Raw genomic sequence first — 13,173 nt, 5'->3', positions numbered from 1 at the left:
TCCTACTCATCATCGATGGATAGCTAAGCATTATCCTACCTATTTTGTATATAGCGAGAATGTGTTTTTTTTGCACTTCACCCAAATATATATATATATATATATACACACACATATATATACCATGTATATCACTTACCCGGAGCAATGTACCCAATGGAGCCAGCCACAGCTGACACTGTGTTAGGCTCGCCATGCTTGATCAACATCTTGGCTAAGCCAAAATCTGCTATTTGCGCATTGAATTCGGGATCTAACAAGATATTGCTTGATTTCACGTCGCGATGAACAATAGGTGGTGAGCAATCATTGTGCATGTAGCATAGCCCCCGGGCTGCTCCAACTGCAATCTGGAACCTCTTAGGCCAGTCCAGGACAACATGATGGACTGAACCCGATACACTTGGCTGCCTACGCCTATTCTTTCCATGGAGCCAGTCATGCAAGCTTCCATTTTCCATAAACTCGTAAACAAGAAGTTTCGAGGTCTCATTTGACATACAGCACAACAATTTCACTATGTTGGAGTGGCGAATTGTGCTTAGTATCTCAACTTCTGCAAGGAATTGCTTCTCCAGTTTTTGGTCCAACTTTCTGTTGTTCCAAATCCTCTTAACAGCAACAAAATCGCCTTCTGAGCTGTTGACTGGAACGCGATACACTTTCCCCGATCCCCCACTTCCTATTACGCATTGTTCAGTCAATCTCGACAAAATGCTCGACACAGTGAAATTCAACCTCTGAAATGAAGTGAGTTTCCAGTTCAAATCCAATCCAACCTTTCTCTTTCGATGAACTCTGATCACGAAGAAGAACGTGAATATAATAGCTAAAACGAACAGAACTGATGCTATACTTATCAACATAGCAAAAAGCTGGGTGGAAATTCTGCCAAATTTTCTTGCTCCTGAAGAGCAAACGTGAATGCCCAATGATGGGTTAATTGAACATAGACCAGGATTGTTTAAAAAGCTGTCATGATAAGCTGCATTTTCAAAGGCACCTGGGATTCTCCCGGTGAGACTATTAGAAGAAAGGTTGAATGAATTTAGCCTTAAACCGCCAATTTGAGATGGAATTTGACCGGAGAATTCGTTGTCCGACAAGTCCAAAGAAGTAAGGACAGGCAAAGAACCAATCTCAGCTGGAATGTTCCCAGAGAGTTGGTTTCCACTGAGATTTAAAGTATTCAGTGAATCCCATGAGACTATTTCTGAAGGAAAATGCCCGGAAAACCGATTCCTATCAAGTGAAAGAGTTGTCATGAATGGAAGAGCTGTTAACTCTTGTGGAATTGTGCCGGTGAAGAGATTGTTTCTTGCTGTGAACACCGTTAAATTCCTCAATGATGAAATCCCAGCTGGAATTTCACCGGAAAGCTGGTTGTTACTGATATCAAGTCGCGTTAAGTTTCTCGCCAATTCATCAGGAAGATGACCGGTAAAGAGATTGTCCCTTATTATCAACTGTGTCAAATTCAATGATTTCCATAAACCAGCCGGAATTTCGCCGGAAATTCGATTACCATGAACCTGATTATATAACAGACTCATGCAATTCCCTAGTGAACTTGGCAATTCACCGGTGAGATTGTTGTACATTGCCATGAAACTTACCAACACTCCGTTGGCGCATATTATCTCCGGCAATTGGCCTGTAAACTGATTGTTGGCCACTTGAAATTCTCTGAGCATCGAGTATCGCCCCAGGTCTGGTGGCAATTGTCCTGATAGATTGTTGCCGAACAACTTTATAACTTGCAGCCCTGCTAACCGGCCAATGCTTTGGGGGACTTCGCCGGAAAGATGGTTGGTAAACAGAGCCAAACCAGTCAGTTTGGTCAGTTTTCCAAAATCATCCGGTATTGCCCCGGTCAAGTTGTTTTCTGATAAATCAACCACATCCAAGTTAAAAGCTTCAACTGATGTTGGAATTTCGCCGGACAATTTGTTTTTGAAAAGATGCAGAGTAGTCAAATTCTTCAACAAAAACACGCCATTAGGAATGTTACCAGTCAACTGGTTTGTCGACACGTCCAAGAGCTCCAAGGCCGTCATATTCCCGATTGCTTCCGGGATTTCTCCGATCAAATTCGCCGACGACATCCACAAACTTTTGAGTTTTCTCAACTGGGTAAAATTCGAAGGTATCTTCGATGGGGCAAACGGATTGACTGCCATCCATAGTAATTCAAGATTCGACAAGTTTCCAATTTCTGGCGGGAAAGTTCCGTTGAACAGGTTTAGTTCAATATTAAGAGTCCTGAGCTCCGAAAACCGCCCAATTGAGGCGGGAATGTCACCGGTGAAGTTATTGTAGGCGATGTTGAGCTCCCGGAGCTGAGAGGACAACCGGTGGATGTCGCTGGGAATTGATCCGACGAAGTAATTTTGAGAAATGTCGAGTGTTTGAAGCTTGGAACAGTTGTAGAGGACAGTAGGAAACGGTCCGGGGATGAAATTATTTAGAAGATTAAGAAGGGTCAAGTTTTGGAGGTCACAAATGAATGGTGGGATTGTTCCGTTGATGTTTTTTTCAACGAGCGAGAGTCCAATCACAGAGCCACCTGTGCAGTTGATCTCCGGCCATGTACAGTGGATTGAGGTTGAGGTTGAGTTCCAATATTCGATGGAGGGTGGATTGGACCAATGTTGTTTGAGCTTCAGTAGGATTGCTAGTTCTGGATCAGTGGTGGTTTGTGAGTGCCATGGAAGGGTAGGGTGAAAATGAGGAGAGAGAGTGTGATTTGCAGATATGTTGGGGATATTTTCGACATTTGGATAGGTTGGGGTTGTGTTTCTCGGCAGAGTATTTGTGTGTTTGCTGAGTTTTTGATTTCCAGGCGGGAGAGTTTATTGAATTGGTGAACGTAAAAATCAACCCTTAAAGGAAAAAGGTTCAACTTCGTATTTCGTCGTCAATATGTCAATTGATGACCAAATACATATTCAAAGACTCAAATTTCAAGTCCATATCCAATATGAATGGTTTAAAGTAAGGCCAAGATATATTTTTTTTTTTTTGGGAAAAAGTCTACCCTAGTCCTACTTTTTAATTCTAAAAACAATTAGGCATGCTTGGTTTTTAACTATGAAAACAATTTTCTAATAATTCAGATAAGAGAAAAAGTTTTTAGATAATAATAAAAGATAGTTTTCTGAAAACAGACCTTTTTATAATTGAGTTTTCCGAAAACTGTTTTCAGAATTACAAATAAAATAGATCCTAAGTTCTACGTATTTTTTAGTTTGACAAAGAAATCCTACTTTTAACACTTATTATTGTCAAATTAGTTCAAATTTATTATTACTAAAATAATAACTTAAGCAACTAATGGAAGCTACATACAACTTCGTAGCTTTGAAGTGGGTTGGTCGTCGGCCTTGTTTGCTAAGCATAACTTAAGAAAATATGTTCAAGCAGCGATGCATGACATTGGTGGTGGTGGAAGTGGTAGTGGAGCTGGTTACGGTGCAGGTGGAGCCTTGTGCCGGCGGTTAAGGCGGTGGTGAATAAGGGTGGATACAAGAATTGCCAATGAAGTGGGATAATATTTCTTTGATAGGTTAATACTAATAATAATTTTTTTTTTTTTTTTTTTTACTGGCCTAAATTTAGGTATTGTAAAAAAAATTTAAAAAAAATTTGGCCACTCAAGTCCACCCCTAGATCAGTCAGAGGTGGTGAAGGAAGTGGCAGTGGTGGTAGCTATGGTGCTGGTGGAGAGAACATGGAGGTGGCTATGGTGGGGAATGGGGATAGCATAGTCCGGGCGACCCATTTACGCTACTGATAGAGTTTGATGTTCAGAAAAGCTTCCTTTACAAAAGTAAAGGAAAATATATATATATATATACAAACACACGTTTGAACCAATTTGATTATAAATTTTAGAAGTAGGATTTTTTTTTGTTCAACTCAATAATATGTAAAACTTACCTGTCTTTAGAGTTGAAAAGTAGGATTATGGTGAAATTTACCTTAATTTTTTCTTACATCAACAAGTCTACAATGGAAAAAATGCTTAAACGTAAAGAGAATTTGTGATACTAATGAAGTGGGCTGGATAAATGGCCCACCAAATATTAAACATTAGCTCCACCGTCAATAGTGAGAATGTTGTTGTTTTCACTTCGTTACCTTCTTCCATGGTGAAATTTTTATTTTTAATTTTTTTTTTATGAAAAGAATTGACACACACTCCCATTCACTCACAGACGGTTAACGTGGTTTGCTTCTTATAATTCCTCCATCAATTATACCCATCATTAATTAATATTCATTTCAAATCAGGTTGAACCCCTAAAATCTTTAACTTAAATTAAATTTCAAAGTTCTTAAATCAAAATTATATATATCCATAGCTAATGGCGGATGACAATGATTATCCAAAAATTCCCAATGCATATGTTTAGAATTCAATTATAGAAGGTCGATAGATGGATTGTGTAATGAAACAAACCTTGAGAAACTCCTAATTTTCGCAAATAAGGACAGTTCAGAACAATATTTGCTACCAAAGAAAAAAAAAAAAACAAAACAAAAAAGTGATGCTAGTGAGTCAAAGTGACAATATGATGTCATTTCTTATTTCGTAATACATAGTCTCCAAATAATTTCAAGTACTCAACTGCTACAATTCCAATCAAATTTTATTGGGCCAGCTTGATTTGTTATTCTGAGAATAATTTTCTGTTTTTAATTTTTTGAAAATAAAAAATTGTCCAAAAAAAAAAAACTTTCTTCGATTAAGTTTTATAAAAACTATTTTCTGATTACTCAGTTATAAAGTGGTTTGTTTTTAAAAAATTGTCTCTTATAATTATTTAAAAATAATTTTTTATTCTTTGAATTATCGTTTTTAAAATGACAAACTAAGTAAGCTAATTATTCAAGACAATCAAGGCAGTCCTCCACTTACTTCGAAAAGTTGACGCATAAAAGAAAAATAAATGTGAACCAGAAGGAAGATAATATAAAATTCCAAGCATTTTCCTTCTATCTACATTAAGTCGTATTCCAATTTATAGTCATATAATAGGTTATAGACATATGACCAGCAAAATGACATATTTATTGTTCCTGTGTCCAAGAAGAAAAAATTTCTCTTTGTATTAGTCATTCCATGTAAAGAAAGTCATAGAAGTTTCCCCAGAGAAAAATAGAACTAAAAGGGTGTAGACTAGATCGAGTTGTTTCATTGACTTATATCATAATATGTAGCATTAAGGAAGAAAGAAAAATAAAAAATTCAATGTAAAAATCTATTTGATTAAACACCGAAAAACACAATTGACCAATAAACATTAATAAAATTATATCGTCTCATATTAGTAATTCATTATTTCATTTTATGGTGTCCTATTTATCAAGTCAAAGAAAAAAAGTACAATTTTTTTATAAATTTTTTTTTCTCCCAATTTTTTTATAATTACCTTTTGAATTTTCAAATATCTCTCAATTTAGTAATTTTATAATTTTAAAACGCGATGTGTCTATTTATTACTGGTTCACATCAGCAGTCAGTATGTTGTAAATCCTCACCTATGAAGACCTAAGTATTGTACTAATTTTAAAAAGGGATAATACATTAATTGTACGTCTCTGTAAAAATTATATTATAAAAAATGGACAACTAATATGAAACGGATTAAGTAGCATATAGACTAAAAATTAAAGACACTTCTAGTGTCTTCCACCAAAGTATTGTGTCCTTTATTGACATTTTATGGACCCTAGTAGACATTTATAAACTTCAAGACTATGTTTAATTTAAATATAAATTTTACTATTTTAAAATTTTGGTTAACACCTTTGGAACACTCCATCAACATATTCTGGACTATTCTTTTATATAACCAAACATGGGAAGTACTAAAAATAACATTATGAACATATTTCATTAACTTTCTTTTTAAAAAAAAAATTTGATATTAAACAAAAACATAACTATAATGATAAGATATAAAAATAATATCATACTTCTATATATATCTATACTATTATTAAATATGCAAAGTGTTTTACTGTTTCAGTATTTATTTATTTATATAAAAAATATTTATTAATTGACATAAAAATAGTTTTTGTAAAAATAGTTTCTATAAAATTCTAAAAATTACCTAATAAAATCAATCACATTCTATATTAAGCTCTTATTTTTAGTTCAATATAAAAAGAATAGTTATTTTTTATAAATAATTATCACAATATAACCGGCCCGGCCCAATTATTAGAAAAGGACACATGTCATCATCCTATTAATCCAAGAAGCCTATAAATAGAGGCATGGAGAAAGGAGGAAGGGGCACAGAAATTCATAATTCCAAAGTAAAATACAAAAACTCTGCCAAAGAGTTTCAGTATTTAATTAATTATTTATTAATATAAAAAATATTTATTAATTAATATAAAAAGATTTTTTATCTATAGTATTATTAATGTGCAAAGAGTTTCAGTATTTATTTATTTATATAAAAAAATATTTAAAACACTAAAATCTACATAATAAAATTTAAATTAACCTATTTATCTATTTATTATTATGAATTTTTTAATAAAATAAAATCTAATTAGACAACAATTATTAATATAAAAAATATTTATTAATTGATATATAAAACAAAATAATTTTTCTAAAACTCTACCACAAATTAGCTTTTATTATGAGTTTCTTAATAAAATCAAATCTAATTAGACAATAATATATTTAAATAAAATAAAATAATTTCTATAAAACTCTATCACAAATTACCTATTTTATTTTCAATAAAACTCTATCACACTAAACAAAGATATATTTAAAGCGTTTCTATAAAACTCTAACACAAATTACCTATTTATCTATTTATTATGAGTTTTTTTAATAAAAGGAAATCTAATTAGATCAGAATTATTAATATAAAAAATTATTTATTAATTGATATAAAAAGAGATTTTAAAGGAGTTTCTATAAAACTCTAACACAAATTACCTATTTATCTAAAAAAATATTTAAAACACTAAAATCTACATAATAAAATTTAAATTAACCTGTTTATCTATTTATTATTATGAATTTTTTAATAAAATAAAATCTAATAAAACAAGAATTATTAATATAAAAAATATTTATTAATTGATATATAAAACAAAATAATTTTTCTAAAACTCTACCACAAATTAGCTTTTATTATGAGTTTCTTAATAAAATTAAATCTAGTTAGACAATGATATATTTAAAGAAAATAAAATAATTTATATAAAACTCTATCACAAATTACTTATTTTATTTTTAATAAAATTCTATCACACTAGACAAAGATATATTTAAATCATTTCTATAAAACTCTAACACAAATTACCTATTTATCTATTTATTATGAGTTTTTTAATAAAAAGAAATCTAATTAGACAAGTATTATTAATATAAAAAATTATTTATTAATTAATATAAAAAGAGATTTTAAAGGAGTTTTTATAAAACTCTATCACAAATTGCCTATTTATCTAAAAAAATATTTAAAACACTAAAATCTACATAAGAAAATTTAAATTAACCTATTTATCTATTTATTATTATAATTTTTTTAATAAAATAAAATCTAATTAGACAAGAATTATTAATATAAAAAATATTTATAAATTGATCTATAAAACAAAATAATTTTTTTAAAATTATACCACAAATTAGCTTTTATTATAAGTTTCTTAATAAAATTAAATCTAATTAGATAAGGATATATTTAAAGAAAATAAAATAATTTCTATAAACTCTATCACAAATTACCTATTTTATTTTCAATAAAACTCTACCACACTAGATAAAGATATATTTAAAGAGTTTCTATGAAACTCTAACACAAATTACCTATTTATCTATTTATTATGAGTTTTTTTAATAAAAGCAAATCTAATTAGACATGTATTATTAATATAAAAAAATATTTATTAATTTATATAAAAAGAGGTTTTAAAGGAGTTTCTATAAAACTCTAACAAAAATTACCTATTTATCTATTTTTGTATGAGTTTTTTAGTAAAAGTAAATCTAATAAGACAAGAATTATTAAAATAAAAAATATTTATTAATTGAAAGATTACCTAATAAAATGAATCACATTCTATATAAAACTCTTATTTTTAGTTCAATATAAAAAGAATAGTTATTTTTTATGGATAATTATTATAATATGACAGGCCCGGACTAGTTATGATTATATCAATATCAGAAATAAAAATAATAATAATAATAAATAAATAAAAACATATGTCAATATCTTATTAATCCAAAATGCCTATAAATAGAAGCAACAAGGAAGGAGGAAGTGATACAAAAATCGAGAATTCTAGAAATCTAAAATTTTAGAGTAAAAATACAGAAACTCTACCAAAGAGTTTCAGTATTTATATAAAAAAAATATTTATTAATCGACATAAAATGCATGCCTATGCGTTGAATGTGTAGACCCACGAATCCAACTACTAAGTCCCTTGCACTGGTTGACAGTAGAAGTTCACCTTTCCTTATGAAGCCAACTACACTATTGAATCCTCCAATAGTATCAACATTGAACTGTTTAGTCCAAGACTCGGTGACGCCATACTCTTTCATCAACCATATGCAACAAAGAGTGTCTTTAGGATCAGTAAGGTGAATAAGAGCCAGTGATTCCTGACATTTAGCCAAACCCAGCTTGAAAACAAACATGGAGCTCTCTTGAGACAGTTCACTGAATGTTTTCTTCTTTTCCAGTTTCAATAAAGTATTTAAGTATTTATTTATTTATATAAAAAAATATTTATTAATTGATATTAAAAGAGTATTTATATAAAAGAAAAACTCTATAAAACACTAAAATCTACATAATAAAATTTAAATTAACCTATTTATCTATTTATTATTACGAATTTTTTAATAAAGGAAAATCTAATTAGACCAGAATTATTAATATGAAAATATTTATTAATTGATACGAAAAATAAAATAATTTTTCTAAAACACTACCACAAATTAACTTTTATTATGAGTTTCTTATAAAAAATATTTATTAATTGATATAAAAAAAGTTTTATCTATACTATTATTAGATGTGCAAAGAGTTTCAGTATTTAAGTATTTATTTATTTAAATAAAAAAATATTTAAAACACTAAAATCTACATAATAAAATTTAAATTAACCTATATATCTATTTATTATTATGAATTGTTTAATAAAAGAAAATCTAATTAGACAAGAATTATTAATATAAGAAATATTTATTAATTGATACATAAAACAAAATAATTTTTTTAAAAATCTACCACAAATTAGCTTTTATTATGAATTTCTTAATAAAATTAAATCTAATTAGACAAAGATATATTTAAAGAAAATAAAACAATTTCTATAAAACTCTATCACAAATTACCTATTTTATTCTTAATAAAACTTTATCACATTAGACAAAGATATATTTAAAGAGTTTCTATAAAACTCCAACATAAATTACCTATTTATCTATTTATTATGAGTTTTTTAATAAAAGAAAATCTAATTAGACAACTATTATTAATGTAAAAAATTATTTATTAATTGATATAAAAAGAGGTTTTAAAATAATTTCTATAAAACTCTAACATAAATTACCTATTTATCTATTTATTATAAGTTTTTTTAATAAAAGTAAATCTAATTGGACAAGAATTATTAAAATACAAAATATTTATTAAATGTTATAAAAAGAATTTTTAAAAGAGTTTATATTAAACTCTAAAAAAAATTACCTATTTATTTATTATAAGTTTTTTAATTAAAGAAAATCTAATTAGACAAGAATTATTAATATAAAAATATTTTTTAATTGATATAAAAAATAAATAATTTTTTTAAAACTCTTTCACAAATTACCTTTTGTTATGGTTTTTTTTTTTTTTTTTAATAAAAGCTAATCTAATTTGACAATAATTATTAAAATAAAAAATATTTATTAATTCATATAAAAAGAGTTGTAACAATATTTTCTATAAAACTCTAACACGTATTATCTATTTATTTATTTATTATGAGTTTTTTATTAAAAAAAAATAATTAAACAATAATACATTTAAAGAAAATAAAAATTTTCTATAAAATCTATCGCAAATTAGCTAACTCTAAAATCTACCTATTAAAATTTAAATTATCCTATTTATCTATTTATTATTATGATTTTTTAATATAAAAAATCTAATTAGACAAAAATTATTTATATAAAGAATAATTATTTATTGATATATAAAATAAATTAATTTTTCTAAACTCTACCACAAATTAGCTTTTATTACGAGTTTCTTAATAAAATGAAATTAAATTAGACAAGGATATATTTAAAGAAAATAAAATAATTTCTATAAAATCTACCACAAAGTAGCTTTTATAATGAGTTTTTCATAAAAAGAAATCTAATTAGATAAATATTATGAATATACAAAATTAATTATTAATTAATATACAAAGAGGTTTTCAAAGAGTTTTTATTAAACTGTAACACAAATTACCTAATAAAATACAGAAGTCCTGCCAAAGTGTTTCAATATTTATTTATTTATATTACAAAATATTTATTAATTGATATAAAAAGAATTTTTATCTATACTATTATTAAATGTGCAAATAGTTTCAGTATTTAAGTATCTATTTATATATATATAAATATTTATTAATTGATATGAAAAAGTTTTTATAAAAAATAAATAAATAAACTCTATCAAACTCTAAAAACTATCTAATAAAATTTAAATTAAACTATTTATCTATTTATTATTATGAATTTTTTAATAAAAGAAAATATAATTAGACACGAATTATTAATGTAAAAAATATTTATTAATTGATATATAAAATAAAATAATTTTTCTAAAACTCTTTCACAAATTAACTTTTATTATGAGTTTCTTAATAAAATTAAATCTAATTAGACAATGATATTTAAAGAAAATAAAATAATTTCTATAAAACTCTATCACAAATTACAATTTTTATTTTTAAGAAAACTGTATCACACTAGACAGAGATATAATATTTAAAGAGTTTGTATAAAATTCTAACACAAATTACTTATTTATATATTTATTAAGAGATTTTAATAAAAGGAAATCTAATTAGATAAGTATTGTTAATATAAAAAATTATTTATTAATTGATCTAAAAAGAGGTTTTAAAAGAGTTTCTAGAAAACTCTAACACAAATTATCTATTTATCTACTATTATTATTGAGAATGCGGCAAGTGGCGTGGGCCGGATATGGATCGCGGAAACGAGATTGGGTCGAATGATTGAAGAATGATGCATGCCAAATCACCCTGGAGTGGGCTGAACGTGGGGGGTCCACCGAGGGAGGTCAAGCCCATTACAAGACCCAGCCCAGGAGGAAGAGAACTTTGGGCTATAAGCCCAATGTAATTGGTTAACTGCAAAAGAGGGTCATGGCCTATAAATAGACCATGACGGGTGGAAAGTAGAAAGTGAAAAACTAGGGAAGAGAAAGAGAGAGAGAAAGTAAGAGTGAGAGAGATGAAACGGAATATTGTATCTTCAATTGGCGCCGTCTGTGGGAAACGAGGACGAAGATCAATTTGAGCCCGATTAGTACCATATTAGTTCAATCGAGTTTGTGAATATGCAGTGTGACTTCTGGAAGTTGAATCCAGATCAGTGAGATTGTAGTTTGTTCCGAGAGAATTCATGCTTATTGTGGATTCTGAGGCATTTGCTTTGGAAGGACGCAATTGTGATTTGCTCAGTTGCAGTCAGATCCGATGAGTTTGAAGCTAGAAAAGTTCAGATCTAGCAAACAGCGATCACGATTCGGTAAAGATAAGCCCAGATCTAGCGGAGTTTGCATCGGTAACGCTTAGATCTGTTTCGAAGTTCGTAATTCATGTCTTTGCTTCGATCCGGAGTCATGATAGGGGGTGACAACTCTAATACGGTTGAGAACGTCCAGCAAGTGAAACTTGATGAGTTGATGAACATAATCGAAGCTCTCCGGAGAGAAAATGCAGATCTAAGGAATGAAATACGACGTCAAGAAGCTCCAGTAATTCCACGACCACTTCCGGTAGGCGAAGAAGGTGCATGTACCGACGCGGCACATCACGGTGAAGAGGTTGAAAACAATCTAGTCGATCCTCATCGCGAGGAAATCCGGCGAGACGGTTTGCCGCCAAATCTTCGTCGTATGGATGATCGTGAAGGATCGATTCACATGGATCCACGGCGTGAGTAGATCAGGCGAAAAGAAGCGATGACTTTTGATCCATATCAAGAAACGCTCAGCCGAGGTGAAGCAACAGAGTTGATTCGTCAGAAAGCTATGCCTCCATGGCGCAAGGACTTTGTTGAGGATAGATCATTCGATCCGACCTACCGGCCTTCCATGACGACGTTCGATTATCACAGCTCAGAGAGGAGATCAGTAGACCAGAGAGCAGCCGCGGGATTCCAGAGGGAGAATGAAGCACTCCGTTCAGCAGCTCGAACGGTGGATTCACCGTTCACCGATGAGATTCTGAATGCTCCGAGTCCGAGGAAATTTTCCATGCCCGTTTTCATTCTATTCGACGGAACGACTGATCCGATCGATCATGTGTATCACGTCTAGCTGAAAATGGCTCTAAACACTGAGAATGATTCTTTGATGTGCAAGTGCTTTCCTACGAGTCTAGCCAGACCAGCTCTGAATTGGTTCAAGAACCTGCCGAGGGGTTCAGTGGATAGTTTCCGAAGCCTGTGCGATCAGTTCATAAGCCAATACTATGGAAACAAGCGTCCAACGAAAGATATTTCGAGCTTATTCACAATGAAGCAACACGCTGAAGAGCGTCTCCAGGCTTTCCTAACCAGGTTTAACCTTACCAAGAGCATGGTTATTGAATGTCACCCATCAACGGCAGTTCAAGCATTCATTCTGGCTATGAATCGTGGCACCCCGTTCCACACAAGCTTGGTGGTCAACACGCCGAGGACTATGGATGAACTTAACGAAAGAGCCGATGGATTTGTACGCTTGGAAGAAGAAGAGGCGGCAAACGCTCGGAAAACATCCGTTATATCTACGGAAGAAAAGACCAAAGCAAAGATCAGGCAAAAACAGGTCCAACTGCAACGCTCCTCGTGGAAATCTGAGAAGAGGCCCAGAGAGGAAGAGCTGATTACTCCATTGAAAGTTA

General features: G+C 30.0%; 1 protein-coding gene across 1 annotated transcript in view; it reads right to left on the bottom strand.

The window, feature by feature from the left end:
• LOC132278118 (receptor-like protein kinase 5) overlaps positions 1-8,689 on the bottom strand; it is a 29,980-nt gene extending 21,291 nt beyond the window's left edge. The window contains exons 1-3 of the mRNA XM_059779938.1: positions 8,500-8,689; positions 2,567-2,680; positions 136-1,885 (exon numbers count right to left, since the gene is read on the bottom strand). Of these exons, the coding sequence (XP_059635921.1) occupies positions 136-1,885; positions 2,567-2,680; positions 8,500-8,689 (2,054 nt within the window). The remainder of the gene's footprint in view (positions 1-135; positions 1,886-2,566; positions 2,681-8,499) is intronic.
• Positions 8,690-13,173: the final 4,484 nt, after the last annotated feature.

Source organism: Cornus florida, unplaced genomic scaffold (assembly GCF_030987335.1).
Source record: "Cornus florida cultivar Cherokee Brave unplaced genomic scaffold, ASM3098733v1 CherokeeBrave_3.0.0_Hap2_Chr10, whole genome shotgun sequence".
Taxonomy (NCBI): domain Eukaryota; kingdom Viridiplantae; phylum Streptophyta; class Magnoliopsida; order Cornales; family Cornaceae; genus Cornus; species Cornus florida.
Note: the sequence above shows the minus strand (reverse complement) of the source record. Positions and strands in the feature narration are given on the sequence as shown.